General features: G+C 53.0%; 1 protein-coding gene across 3 annotated transcripts; it reads left to right on the top strand.

The window, feature by feature from the left end:
• Positions 1-8,424: 8,424 nt before the first annotated feature.
• c1qc (complement component 1, q subcomponent, C chain) lies at positions 8,425-13,893 on the top strand. Of its 3 annotated transcripts, none has more exons than XM_038987091.1 (6): positions 8,425-8,510; positions 8,812-8,997; positions 9,102-9,396; positions 13,038-13,170; positions 13,618-13,759; positions 13,856-13,893. In XM_038987091.1, exons 2-5 carry the CDS (start codon positions 8,832-8,834, stop codon positions 13,750-13,752), a joined length of 729 nt encoding a protein of 242 aa, XP_038843019.1. In that variant the 5' UTR covers positions 8,425-8,510; positions 8,812-8,831; the 3' UTR covers positions 13,753-13,759; positions 13,856-13,893. The 3 variants fall into 3 exon arrangements, with proteins under 3 accessions (XP_038843019.1, XP_038843020.1, XP_038843018.1); XM_038987092.1 differs by lacking the exon at positions 13,856-13,893 and adding an exon at positions 13,808-13,846; XM_038987090.1 differs by having other exon boundaries at positions 13,618-13,875.
• Positions 13,894-14,413: the final 520 nt, after the last annotated feature.

Below are 14,413 nucleotides of genomic sequence, written 5' to 3'. Positions count from 1 at the left end.
CTGGATGGTGTTAGGAGATAGATGGGAGGGGTTGAGGGGAGCTGAAGGATGGGACTGGATGGTGTTAGGAGATAGATGGGAGGGGTTGAGGGGAGCTGAAGGATGGGACTGGATGGTGTTCAGAGATAGATGGGAGGGGTTGAGGGGAGCTGAAGGATGGGAGGGGTTGAGTGGAGCTGAAGGATGGGACTGGATGGTGTTCAGAGATAGATGGGAGGGGTTGAGGGGAGCTGAAGGATGGGACTGGATGGTGTTAGGAGATAGATGGGAGGGGTTGAGGGGAGCTGAAGGATGGGACTGGATGGTGTTCAGAGATAGATGGGAGGGGTTGAGGGGAGCTGAAGGATGGGACTGGATGGTGTTCAGAGATAGATGGGAGGGGTTGAGGGGAGCTGAAGGATGGGACTGGATGGTGGTCAGAGATAGATGGGAGGGGTTGAGGGGAGCTGAAGGATGGGACTGGATGGTGTTCAGAGATAGATGGGAGGGGTTGAGGGGAGCTGAAGGATGGGACTGGATGGTGTTAGGAGATAGATGGGAGGGGTTGAGTGAAGCTGAAGGATGGGACTGAATGGTGTTAGGAGATAGATGGGAGGGATTGAGGGGAGCTGAAGGATGGGACTGGATGGTGGTCAGAGATAGATGGGAGGGGTTGAGGGGAGCTGAAGGATGGGACTGGATGGTGTTAGGAGATAGATGGGAGGGGTTGAGGGGAGCTGAAGGTTGGGACTGGATGGTGTTCAGAGATAGATGGGAGGGGTTGAGTGGAGCTGAAGGATGGGACTGGATGGTGGTCAGAGATAGATGGGAGGGGTTGAGGGGAGCTGAAGGATGGGACTGGATGGTGTTCAGAGATAGATGGGAGGGTTTGAGGGGAGCTGAAGGATGGGACTGGATGGTGTTCAGAGATAGATGGGAGGGGTTGAGGGGAGCTGAAGGATGGGACTGGATGGTGGTCAGAGATAGATGGGACGGGTTTTTGGAGCTGAAGGATGGGACTGGATGGTGTTCAGAGATAGATGGGAGGGGTTGTGGGGAGCTGAAGGATGGGACTGGATGGTGGTCAGCGACAGATGGGAGGGGTTGAGGGGAGCTGAAGGATGGGACTGGATGGTGGTCAGAGATAGATGGGAGGGGTTGAGGGGAGCTGAAGGATGGGACTGGATGGTGTTAGGAGATAGATGGGAGGGATTGAGGGGAGCTGAAGGATGGGACTGGATGGTGGTCAGAGATAGATGGGAGGGGTTGAGGGGAGCTGAAGGATGGGACTGGATGGTGTTAGGAGATAGATGGGAGGGGTTGAGGGGAGCTGAAGGGTGGGACTGGATGGTGTTCAGAGATAGATGGGAGGGGTTGAGTGGAGCTGAAGGATGGGACTGGATGGTGTTCAGAGATAGATGGGAGGGGTTGAGGGGAGCTGAAGGATGGGACTGGATGGTGTTCAGAGATAGATGGGAGGGGTTGAGGGGAGCTGAAGGATGGGACTGGATGGTGGTCAGAGATAGATGGGAGGAGTTGAGGGGAGCTGAAGGATGGGACTGGATGGTGTTCAGAGATAGATGGGAGGGGTTGAGGGGAGCTGAAGGATGGGACTGGATGGTGTTAGGAGATAGATGGGAGGGGTTGAGTGGAGCTGAAGGATGGGACTGAATGGTGTTAGGAGATAGATGGGAGGGATTGAGGGGAGCTGAAGGATGGGACTGGATGGTGGTCAGAGATAGATGGGAGGGGTTGAGTGGAGCTGAAGGGTGGGAATGGATGATGTTGGAAGATAGATGGGAAGGGTTGAGTGGAGCTGAAGGGTGGGAATGGATGATGTTGGAAGATAGATGGGAGGGGTTGAGTGGAGCTGAAGGGTGGGAATGGATGATGGTCAGAGATAGATGGGAGGGGTTGAGGGGAGCTGAAGGATGGGACTGGATGGTGTTCAGAGATAGATGGGAGGGGTTGAGGGGAGCTGAAGGATGGGACTGGATGGTGTTCAGAGATAGATGGGAGGGGTTGAGGGGAGCTGAAGGATGGGACTGGATGGTGTTCAGAGATAGATGGGAGGGGTTGAGGGGAGCTGAAGGATGGGACTGGATGGTGTTCAGAGATAGATGGGAGGAGTTGAGGGGAGCTGAAGGATGGGACTGGATGGTGTTAGGAGATAGATGGGAGGGGTTGAGGGGAGCTGAAGGATGGGACTGGATGGTGGTCAGAGATAGATGGGACGGGTTTTTGGAGCTGAAGGATGGGACTGGATGGTGTTCAGAGATAGATGGGAGGGGTTGTGGGGAGCTGAAGGATGGGACTGGATGGTATTAGGAGATAGATGGGAGGGGTTGAGGGGAGCTGAAGGATGGGACTGGATGGTGGTCAGAGATAGATGGGAGGGGTTGAGGGGAGCTGAAGGATGGGACTGGATGGTGGTCAGCGATAGATGGGAGGGGTTGAGGGGAGCTGAAGGATGGGACTGGATGGTGGTCAGAGATAGATGGGAGGGGTTGAGGGGAGCTGAAGGATGGGACTGGATGGTGTTAGGAGATAGATGGGAGGGATTGAGGGGAGCTGAAGGATGGGACTGGATGGTGGTCAGAGATAGATGGGAGGGGTTGAGGGGAGCTGAAGGATGGGACTGGATGGTGTTAGGAGATAGATGGGAGGGGTTGAGGGGAGCTGAAGGGTGGGACTGGATGGTGTTCAGAGATAGATGGGAGGGGTTGAGTGGAGCTGAAGGATGGGACTGGATGGTGTTCAGAGATAGATGGGAGGGGTTGAGGGGAGCTGAAGGATGGGACTGGATGGTGTTCAGAGATAGATGGGAGGGGTTGAGGGGAGCTGAAGGATGGGACTGGATGGTGGTCAGAGATAGATGGGAGGAGTTGAGGGGAGCTGAAGGATGGGACTGGATGGTGTTCAGAGATAGATGGGAGGGGTTGAGGGGAGCTGAAGGATGGGACTGGATGGTGTTAGGAGATAGATGGGAGGGGTTGAGTGGAGCTGAAGGATGGGACTGAATGGTGTTAGGAGATAGATGGGAGGGATTGAGGGGAGCTGAAGGATGGGACTGGATGGTGGTCAGAGATAGATGGGAGGGGTTGAGGGGAGCTGAAGGATGGGACTGGATGGTGTTAGGAGATAGATGGGAGGGGTTGAGGGGAGCTGAAGGGTGGGACTGGATGGTGTTCAGAGATAGATGGGAGGGGTTGAGTGGAGCTGAAGGATGGGACTGGATGGTGGTCAGAGATAGATGGGAGGGGTTGAGGGGAGCTGAAGGATGGGACTGGATGGTGTTCAGAGATAGATGGGAGGGGTTGAGGGGAGCTGAAGGATGGGACTGGATGGTGGTCAGAGACAGATGGGAGGGGTTGAGGGGAGCTGAAGGATGGGACTGGATGGTCTTCAGAGATAGATGGGAGGGGTTGAGGGGAGCTGAAGGATGGGACTGGATGGTGGTCAGAGATAGATGGGAGGGGTTGAGGGGAGCTGAAGGATGGGACTGGATGGTGGTCAGAGATAGATGGGAGGGGTTGAGGGGAGCTGAAGGATGGGACTGGATGGTGTTCAGAGATAGATGGGAGGGGTTGAGGGGAGCTGAAGGATGGGAGGGGTTGAGGGGAGCTGAAGGATGGGACTGGATGGTGTTCAGAGATAGATGGGAGGGGTTGAGGGGAGCTGAAGGATGGGACTGGATGGTGTTAGGAGATAGATGGGAGGGGTTGAGGGGAGCTGAAGGATGGGACTGGATGGTGTTCAGAGATAGATGGGAGGGGTTGAGGGGAGCTGAAGGATGGGACTGGATGGTGGTCAGAGATAGATGGGAGGGGTTGAGGGGAGCTGAAGGATGGGACTGGATGGTGTTCAGAGATAGATGGGAGGGGTTGAGTGGAGCTGAAGGATGGGACTGGATGGTGTTCAGAGATAGATGGGAGGGGTTGAGGGGAGCTGAAGGATGGGACTGGATGGTGTTCAGAGATAGATGGGAGGGGTTGAGGGGAGCTGAAGGATGGGAGGGGTTGAGGGGAGCTGAAGGACGGGACTGGATGGTGTTCAGAGATAGATGGGAGGGGTTGAGGGGAGCTGAAGGATGGGACTGGATGGTGTTAGGAGATAGATGGGAGGGGTTGAGGGGAGCTGAAGGATGGGACTGGATGGTGTTAGGAGATAGATGGGAGGGGTTGAGGGGAGCTGAAGGATGGGACTGGATGGTGTTCAGAGATAGATGGGAGGGGTTGAGGGGAGCTGAAGGATGGGAGGGGTTGAGTGGAGCTGAAGGATGGGACTGGATGGTGTTCAGAGATAGATGGGAGGGGTTGAGGGGAGCTGAAGGATGGGACTGGATGGTGTTAGGAGATAGATGGGAGGGGTTGAGGGGAGCTGAAGGATGGGACTGGATGGTGTTCAGAGATAGATGGGAGGGGTTGAGGGGAGCTGAAGGATGGGACTGGATGGTGTTCAGAGATAGATGGGAGGGGTTGAGGGGAGCTGAAGGATGGGACTGGATGGTGGTCAGAGATAGATGGGAGGGGTTGAGGGGAGCTGAAGGATGGGACTGGATGGTGTTCAGAGATAGATGGGAGGGGTTGAGGGGAGCTGAAGGATGGGACTGGATGGTGTTAGGAGATAGATGGGAGGGGTTGAGTGAAGCTGAAGGATGGGACTGAATGGTGTTAGGAGATAGATGGGAGGGATTGAGGGGAGCTGAAGGATGGGACTGGATGGTGGTCAGAGATAGATGGGAGGGGTTGAGGGGAGCTGAAGGATGGGACTGGATGGTGTTAGGAGATAGATGGGAGGGGTTGAGGGGAGCTGAAGGTTGGGACTGGATGGTGTTCAGAGATAGATGGGAGGGGTTGAGTGGAGCTGAAGGATGGGACTGGATGGTGGTCAGAGATAGATGGGAGGGGTTGAGGGGAGCTGAAGGATGGGACTGGATGGTGTTCAGAGATAGATGGGAGGGTTTGAGGGGAGCTGAAGGATGGGACTGGATGGTGTTCAGAGATAGATGGGAGGGGTTGAGGGGAGCTGAAGGATGGGACTGGATGGTGGTCAGAGATAGATGGGAGGGGTTTTTGGAGCTGAAGGATGGGACTGGATGGTGTTCAGAGATAGATGGGAGGGGTTGTGGGGAGCTGAAGGATGGGACTGGATGGTATTAGGAGATAGATGGGAGGGGTTGAGGGGAGCTGAAGGATGGGACTGGATGGTGGTCAGAGATAGATGGGAGGGGTTGAGGGGAGCTGAAGGATGGGACTGGATGGTGGTCAGCGACAGATGGGAGGGGTTGAGGGGAGCTGAAGGATGGGACTGGATGGTGGTCAGAGATAGATGGGAGGGGTTGAGGGGAGCTGAAGGATGGGACTGGATGGTGTTAGGAGATAGATGGGAGGGATTGAGGGGAGCTGAAGGATGGGACTGGATGGTGGTCAGAGATAGATGGGAGGGGTTGAGGGGAGCTGAAGGATGGGACTGGATGGTGTTAGGAGATAGATGGGAGGGGTTGAGGGGAGCTGAAGGGTGGGACTGGATGGTGTTCAGAGATAGATGGGAGGGGTTGAGTGGAGCTGAAGGATGGGACTGGATGGTGTTCAGAGATAGATGGGAGGGGTTGAGGGGAGCTGAAGGATGGGACTGGATGGTGTTCAGAGATAGATGGGAGGGGTTGAGGGGAGCTGAAGGATGGGACTGGATGGTGGTCAGAGATAGATGGGAGGAGTTGAGGGGAGCTGAAGGATGGGACTGGATGGTGTTCAGAGATAGATGGGAGGGGTTGAGGGGAGCTGAAGGATGGGACTGGATGGTGTTAGGAGATAGATGGGAGGGGTTGAGTGGAGCTGAAGGATGGGACTGAATGGTGTTAGGAGATAGATGGGAGGGATTGAGGGGAGCTGAAGGATGGGACTGGATGGTGGTCAGAGATAGATGGGAGGGGTTGAGGGGAGCTGAAGGATGGGACTGGATGGTGTTAGGAGATAGATGGGAGGGGTTGAGGGGAGCTGAAGGGTGGGACTGGATGGTGTTCAGAGATAGATGGGAGGGGTTGAGTGGAGCTGAAGGATGGGACTGGATGGTGGTCAGAGATAGATGGGAGGGGTTGAGGGGAGCTGAAGGATGGGACTGGATGGTGTTCAGAGATAGATGGGAGGGGTTGAGGGGAGCTGAAGGATGGGACTGGATGGTGTTCAGAGATAGATGGGAGGGGTTGAGGGGAGCTGAAGGATGGGACTGGATGGTGTTCAGAGATAGATGGGAGGGGTTGAGGGGAGCTGAAGGATGGGACTGGATGGTGTTCAGAGATAGATGGGAGGAGTTGAGGGGAGCTGAAGGATGGGACTGGATGGTGTTAGGAGATAGATGGGAGGGGTTGAGGGGAGCTGAAGGATGGGACTGGATGGTGGTCAGAGATAGATGGGAGGGGTTGAGGGGAGCTGAGGGATGGGACTGGATGGTGTTAGGAGATAGATGGGAGGGATTGAGGGGAGCTGAAGGATGGGACTGGATGGTGGTCAGAGATAGATGGGAGGGGTTGAGTGGAGCTGAAGGATGGGACTGGATGGTGTTAGGAGATAGATGGGAGGGGTTGAGGGGAGCTGAAGGATGGGACTGGATGGTGTTCAGAGATAGATGGGAGGGGTTGAGTGGAGCTGAAGGATGGGACTGGATGGTGTTCAGAGATAGATGGGAGGGGTTGAGGGGAGCTGAAGGATGGGACTGGATGGTGTTCAGAGATAGATGGGAGGGGTTGAGGGGAGCTGAAGGATGGGACTGGATGGTGTTAGGAGATAGATGGGAGGGGTTGAGGGGAGCTGAAGGATGGGACTGGATGGTATTCAGAGATAGATGGGAGGGGTTGAGGGGAGCTGAAGGATGGGACTGGATGGTGTTCAGAGATAGATGGGAGGGGTTGAGGGGAGCTGAAGGATGGGACTGGATGGTGTTCAGAGATAGATGGGAGGGGTTGAGGGGAGCTGAAGGATGGGACTGGATGGTGTTCAGAGATAGATGGGAGGGGTTGAGGGGAGCTGAAGGATGGGACTGGATGGTGTTCAGAGATAGATGGGAGGGGTTGAGGGGAGCTGAAGGATGGGACTGGATGGTGTTAGGAGATAGATGGGAGGGGTTGAGGGGAGCTGAAGGATGGGACTGGATGGTGTTCAGAGATAGATGGGAGGGGTTGAGGGGAGCTGAAGGATGGGACTGGATGGTGGTCAGAGATAGATGGGAGGGGTTGAGGAGAGCTGAAGGATGGGACTGGATGGTGTTAGGAGATAGATGGGAGGGGTTGAGGGGAGCTGAAGGATGGGACTGGATGGTGTTCAGAGATAGATGGGAGGGGTTGAGGGGAGCTGAAGGATGGGACTGGATGGTGTTCAGAGATAGATGGGAGGGTTGAGGGGAGCTGAAGGATGGGACTGGATGGTGTTCAGAGATAGATGGGAGGGGTTGAGGGGAGCTGAAGGATGGGACTGGATGGTGTTCAGAGATAGATGGGAGGGGTTGAGGGGAGCTGAAGGATGGGACTGGATGGTGTTCAGAGATAGATGGGAGGGGTTGAGGGGAGCTGAAGGATGGGACTGGATGGTGTTCAGAGATAGATGGGAGGGGTTGAGGGGAGCTGAAGGATGGGACTGGATGGTGTTCAGAGATAGATGGGAGGGGTTGAGGGGAGCTGAAGGATGGGACTGGATGGTGTTAGGAGATAGATGGGAGGGGTTGAGGAGAGCTGAAGGATGGGACTAAAAACAACTAATGTAAAATATAAATATATAAAATGCATATAGTCTGTATTAACTGGAAGTAGAAGCCATTAGTTGTCTCCAATTAGGGGAGGGGTGGTAGGGAACATAATAAAGGAAAATATATTTACAAAAAATATATATGGGGAATTGGAAATTGTGCATTACATTTATGGAAGCTACAATCTATCTACAATGTTACAGTTAATAAAAAATTAATAAAATAAAAACTTTGGTGAAAAACCACAGTCACACGTTGCTCCTTTCATATTTCTATTGATTCTGTATTGATCCCGAATTGATCCTGTATTGACCCTGTCATCAGCATCATGTTATGGGTATGACTGCCAGGGACCAGGGTGTTTGTCAGGATCTACAAATATGAAAGGAGCAAAGTTAGAGGAAGACCTGCCTCAGTCTTCTGAAACCCTAATGGAGTTGTATTTTTCACACACACACACACACACACAAACACGTACACACATACACACACGTGACCATGGCCCTGGAGATGTGAAACCTGCTGAGGATGCAGATGTGACCAAAGGTTCCGCTTTGGTTCCAGTTCCTGGAGGACATAACACCTCCTCTCCCTCTCCCTCCCTCCCCCCCCCCCCCCTCTCTCTCTCTCTCTGTCTCTCTCTCTCTCTCTCTCTCTCTCTCTCTCTCTCTCTCTCTGTGACTCTCTCTCTCTCTGTCTCTCTCTCTCTCGCTCTCTCTCCGTCTGTCTCCTCATACTACAATCACACAGCATACAGTATTGTACAATATTGTGCATCTTCTCTACTGCAGGTAAGTCTGTTTTATTTGAGATATAACCAGATATAACCTGTGATAATATATTAACTTCTGTCCTCTGCTGCTGTAGTTTGTGTCACAACAGTTGAACTGAACTTGTTTATAAAGTTGTTAAATCAGTATGACTTTCTGTCTTTGGATATACACAGGTTTTTGTGTTGTAGACATAATTAAAACAAACAGATTTCAGCTGATGTTGATCGTTTTATCTCTCCTCTCCTCTCTCTACTTTTCTCCTGTCCCGTCTCTTCTTCCTCTCAACTCTCTACGCTTTCCTCTCTCCTCTCTTTTCCAGGTCTCTCTTCAGTGGTTGCTATGGTCTGTTTTTGCATTGCTATGGGAGCTATGCTCTCATTGGCTCTGCCTGACCTGGTTACCATGGAGACGTGTACATCGGCGGGGACGCCTGGACTGCATGGTTTCCCAGGGTTACCAGGAAGGGACGGACGAGATGGAGAGACGGGGGAGAAGGGAGTGCCAGGTACACCCCCCCCCCCCCCCCCCCCCCCCGCCACCCCCCCCTCTCCCACCAGGTACATTCCAGGGTACATGATCACATCTCAAAACGTTCCCTCTTCTGTCCAGGTGTTGTATCTGGACCAGGCCAGAGACCAGAGGGGGGCCAGAAGGGGGAGCCGGGTGTGAAGGGAGCGGTTGGGAAGCTGGGTCGTAGCGGTGTGAGAGGAGATAAGGGATCCCCAGGGCCAGAGGGACCCCAGGGAGAGCCAGGGGAGTCGGGCTCAGCAGGGTCTCTGCTCCATTCTGCCTTCAGCGTGGCCAGAGGCACCGCCAGCCCTCCAGAGAAGGCCAGCCCCATCAGATTTACCTCGGTCATCACTGATGTTAACAAGGACTACAACACAGAGACGGGACGCTTCAGGTAACGCCGAGCTACACGGCTTTTCTAAATTCTAACATTGCCGAGGCTCTCACAACGATCCTGTAGTTTTGTCTTGCCAACGTACGTAGGTCTTCTCTTGGTTCTGACGATTCTCGATACCAAGCTCTTAACCATAGCTAGAACGAGCTGTGACGAGTCAGACATTCACGCTTGCCATACAAAGTTGAAATATCTAGCCAATACATTTTGAATTGAATATCATTGCTTGTGAATATCAGAGTTGTAACCATTTGACACATTGGCTTAAGCAAATACCAACCCATAGTACTCATGCATTCTGGGTGATGGGAAACAATGTTATCATCTCACTGGCTTCTTTTCTGAGCTCTCATTGGCTATTGCTGGTCACTGTTCTCAAAACGTGTCATTACATATATCACACTACAAGAGCATTGCAGATTTTATGGCGATAAAATCAAAACATTTGAACATTTTGGGCCGTCTGGGACTGCTCAAAGAGGGGATCTTAGCCCTCAGATAACATCTCTGACCTGCTCTGTGCTGTCTGTATGCCCGAGTAGGCAACAACATTGGGATTTTGTCTCGGATCTTAAAAATGTGTCTAGGAAAGTTAAATCAGGGCCAAAATCATGTAGTGTACGCCTTGTCCGACTGTCTGAGATATCCTTTCAATGCTGAGAGGCCGTACTGCAGCATTTAATGTCAGCAGAATGAACCCCGGTGACTCAGTGGCTCGCGACGTGTACAAGGCAAGCAGGTACGAGCTCCGCAAATCCATTAGGGCTGCAAAAAAGACAATAGACTCAAACTTGAATTGATGTTCGATAACTCAGACTTGCGACACGTGGCAAGGACTACAGACTATAATAGAAAGATGCAAAGATAAATCGAGCTGTGTGGTGCCCACCGAAGCCTCCCCCCCAGACGAGTCTAACACATTCTATGCTTGCTTCGAGGCAGACAATACCGAGCCATCCAGGAAGACTCTCGCTGCTCCAGACAACCAGGTGCTTTCCCTCTCCGTGACTGACGTGAGGAAAACTCTCAAAAGACTGAATACTCACAAAGCTGCCGGCTCAGATGACATCTCTGGCCGCGTCCTCAGATTGTGTGCTGACCAGCTGGCTGGCGTCTTCTCGGACATCTTTCCCTGTCCCAGGCTGTAGTCCCCACTTGCTTCAAGGAGACACTCCCTGTCACGCTGACCTGGTCATCATGAAGTTCTTCGAGAGGCTGGTCATAGGCCACATCAAGGCCAGCATGCCAGGCACACTGGACACACTAGTGAGGAGGGAACCCGATCCACATCAACGGCAGTAGAGAGAGTCAGCAGTTTGAAGTTCCTCGGCGTCCACATCACCGACCAACAACACCACCACTCTGGTCAAGAGGGGGCAACAGCGTCTCTAGTTCTTAAGGCACGTGCTTCTACACCTGCATTGCTTGCTGTTTGGGGTTTTAGGCTGGGTTTCTGTACAGCACTTCGAGATATTAGCTGATGTACGAAGGGCTATATAAAATAAACTTGATTGATTGATAAGGCGGTGAAGATATTCTGCATGCCGCCCCAGGTCCTCTCCAAATACTACCGCTGCACCATCGAGAGCATCCGGACCAGTTGCATCACAGCCTGGTACAGGAATTGCGCCGTCCACAATTGCAAGGCCCTTCAGTGGGTGGTGAAGACCATGCTCCCACACATCCAGGACAACTACTTGAAACGGCGCCCAGCATCATCAAGGACCCCGCACACCCCAGCCAAAAGCTGTTCTCTCCCTTACCGTTGGGCAGACGGTATCGGAGCATGAGGTCTGATACCAAAAGGCTCACAGACAGTTTCTATCTACAAGCCATCAGACTGCTGAACACTTAATCTGGACTGACCACCTGCTCTGATTCTCCACACCTTAGCACACACCCACACACCCACACATATATCCATTCATCCACACAGACACAGGTATCAAATCAAATCAAATCAAATGTATTTATTTAGCCCTTCTTACATCAGCTGATATCTCAAAGTGCTGTACAGAAACCCAGCCTAAAACCCCAAACAGCAAGCAATGCAGGTGTAGAAGCACGGTGGCTAGGAAAAACTCCCTAGAAAGGCCAAAACCTAGGAAGAAACCTAGAGAGGAACCAAGCTATGAGTGGTGGCCAGTCCTCTTCTGGCTGTGCCAGTGCTAGTCAGCCAGTCAGTCAGTCAGTCAGTCAATCAGCTAGTCAGTCAGTCAGCAAGTCAGTCAGTCAGTTGTCAGCCAATCAGCTAGTCAGTCAGAAAGTCAGTCAGTCAGTCAGTCAGCTAGCCAGTCAGTCTGTCAGCCAGTCAGTCAGTCAGCTAGTCAGCCAATCAGCTAGTCAGTCAGTACGTCAGCTACTCAGTCAGTCAGTCAGCTAGCCAGTCAGTCAGTCAGTCAGTCAGTCAGCCAGCTAGTCAGTCAGCTAGTCAGTCAGTCAGTCAGTAAGTTAGCCAGCTAGTCAGTCAGCCAGTCAGCCAGTCAGGCAGCTAGTCAGTCAGTCAGTCAGTCAGCTAGTCAGTCAGCCAGTCAGTCAGTCAGCTAGTCAGTCAGCTAGTCAGTCAGTCAGTCAGTCAGCCAGCTAGTCAGTCAGCCAGTCAGCCAGTCAGTCAGCTAGTCAGTCAGTCAGTCAGTCAGTCAGTCAGTCAGCCAGTCAGTCAGTCAGTCAGTCAGTCAGTCAGTCAGTCAGTCAGCTAGTCAGCCAGTCAGCGAGTCAGCCAGTCAGTCAGCTAGTCAGTCAGTCAGCTAGCCAGCCAGTCAGCTAGTCAGTCAGTCAGCTAGTCAGTCAGTCAGTCAGCCAGTCAGTCAGTCAGCTAGCCAGCCAGTCAGTCAGTCAGTCAGTCAGTCAGTCAGTCAGCTAGTCAGTCAGCTAGCCAGCCAGTCAGTCAGTCAGCTAGTCAGCCAGTCAGTCAGCTAGTCAGTCAGTCAGCCAGTCAGTCAGTCAGTCAGCTAGCCAGCCAGTCAGTCAGTCAGCTAGTCAGCCAGTCAGTCAGCTAGTCAGCCAGTCAGTCAGTCAGTCAGTCAGCTAGCCAGCCAGTCAGTCAGTCAGTCAGTCAGCTAGTCAGTCAGTCAGCTAGTCAGTCAGTCAGCTAGCCAGCCAGTCAGTCAGCTAGCCAGCCAGTCAGTCAGTCAGTCAGTCAGTCAGTCAGTCAGTCAGTCAGCTAGTCAGTCAGTCAGCTAGTCAGTCAGTCAGCTAGTCAGCCAGTCAGTCAGCTAGTCAGCCAGCCAGTCAGTCAGTCAGTCAGCTAGTCAGTCAGCTAGTCAGTCAGTCAGCTAGTCAGTCAGTCAGCTAGTCAGCCAGTCAGTCAGCTAGTCAGCCAGCCAGTCAGTCAGTCAGTCAGTCAGCTAGTCAGTCAGCTAGTCAGTCAGTCAGCTAGTCAGTCAGTCAGCTAGTCAGCCAGTCAGTCAGTCAGCTAGTCAGTCAGTCAGCCAGTCAGTCAATCAGTCAGCTAGCCAGCCAGTCAGCTAGTCAGTCAGCCAGCTAGCCAGCCAGTCAGTCAGTCAGTCAGTCAGTCAGTCAGCTAGTCAGTCAGTCAGCTAGTCAGCTAGTCAGCCAGTCAGTCAGCTAGTCAGCCAGCCAGTCAGTCAGTCAGCCAGTCAGTCCGTTCGTCCATCCATCCATTCTCTCTCTGGCTGTAGGTGCCGCGTGCCGGGGACGTACTACTTTGTGTACCACGCGTCGTCTGAGGAGAGACTCTGTCTGGTGTTCAAACTGGATGGAACCAGTCTGGCCTCCTTCTGTGACCTGGTGTACGGGGGCACAAAGAGACAGGTACACACACACACACACACACACACACACACACACACACACACACACACACACACAGACACAGACACAGACACAGACACAGACACACACACACACACACACACACACACACACACACACACACACACACACACACACACACACACACACACACACACACACACACACACACACTCACAAACGCACAAACACAATGTTAACCCTCTCCTCTCCTCTCCTCTCCTCTCCTCTCCTCTCCTCTCCTCTCCTCTCCTCTCCTCTCCTCTCCTCTCCTCTCCTCTCCTCTCCTCTCCTCTCCCTCTCCTCTCCCTCTCCTCTCCTCTCCTCTCCTCTCCTCTCCCTCTCCCTCTCCCTCTCCCTCTCCTCTCCTCTCCTCTCCTCTCCTCTCCTCTCCCTCTCCCTCTCCCTCTCCCTCTCCCTCTCCTCCCCCTCTCCTCCCCTCTCCAGGTGAATTCGGGGGGTCTGGCTACGTACTTGAAGAAGGATCAGGAGGTGTGGTTAGAGACCAACGATTACAACGGCATGACGGGAAAACCTGAAGGGAACAGTCTCTTCTCTGGCTTCCTGCTCTACCCTCACTAACCTGAAGGGAACAGTCTCTACTCTGGCTTCCTGCTCTACCCTCACTAACCTGAAGGGAACAGTCTCTACTCTGGCTTCCTGCTCTACCCTCACTAACCTGAAGGGAACAGTCTCTACTCTGGCTTCCTGCTCTACCCTCACTAACCTGAAGGGAACAGTCTCTACTCTGGCTTCCTGCTCTACCCTCACTAACCTGAAGGGAACAGTCTCTACTCTGGCTTCCTGCTCTACTCTCACTAACCTGAAGGGAACAGTCTCTTCTCTGGCTTCCTGCTCTACCCTCACTAACCTGAAGGGAACAGTCTCTTCTCTGGCTTCCTGCTCTACCCTCACTAACCTGAAGGGAACAGTCTCTACTCTGGCTTCCTGCTCTACTCTCACTAACCTGAAGGGAACCGTCTCTACTCTGGCTTCCTGCTCTACTCTCACTAACCTGAAGGGAACAGTCTCTACTCTGGCTTCCTGCTCTACTCTCACTAACCTGAAGGGAACAGTCTCTACTCTGGCTTCCTGCTCTACTCTCACTAACCTGAAGGGAACAGTCTCTTCTCTGGCTTCCTGCTCTACTCTCACTAACCTGAAGGGAACAGTCTCTACTCTGGCTTCCTGCTCTACTCTCACTAACCTGAAGGGAACAGTCTCTTCTCTGGCTTCCTGCTCT

Source organism: Salvelinus namaycush, unplaced genomic scaffold, assembly GCF_016432855.1.
Source record: "Salvelinus namaycush isolate Seneca unplaced genomic scaffold, SaNama_1.0 Scaffold642, whole genome shotgun sequence".
NCBI lineage: Eukaryota > Metazoa > Chordata > Actinopteri > Salmoniformes > Salmonidae > Salvelinus > Salvelinus namaycush.
The sequence above is the reverse complement of the archived record's forward strand: the minus strand, read 5'-3'. Positions and strand labels throughout refer to the sequence as shown.

Bases quoted from the DNA above. Each gene is read 5' to 3' on its own strand.
- c1qc (XM_038987091.1), top strand. From the start codon at position 8,832: ATGGTCTGTTTTTGCATTGCTATGGGAGCTATGCTCTCATTGGCTCTG. The intron at 8,998-9,101 runs GTACACCCCCCC...TCTTCTGTCCAG, and splicing joins GGGGGAGAAGGGAGTGCCAG to GTGTTGTATCTGGACCAGGC. The intron at 9,397-13,037 runs GTAACGCCGAGC...CTCTGGCTGTAG, and splicing joins ACAGAGACGGGACGCTTCAG to GTGCCGCGTGCCGGGGACGT.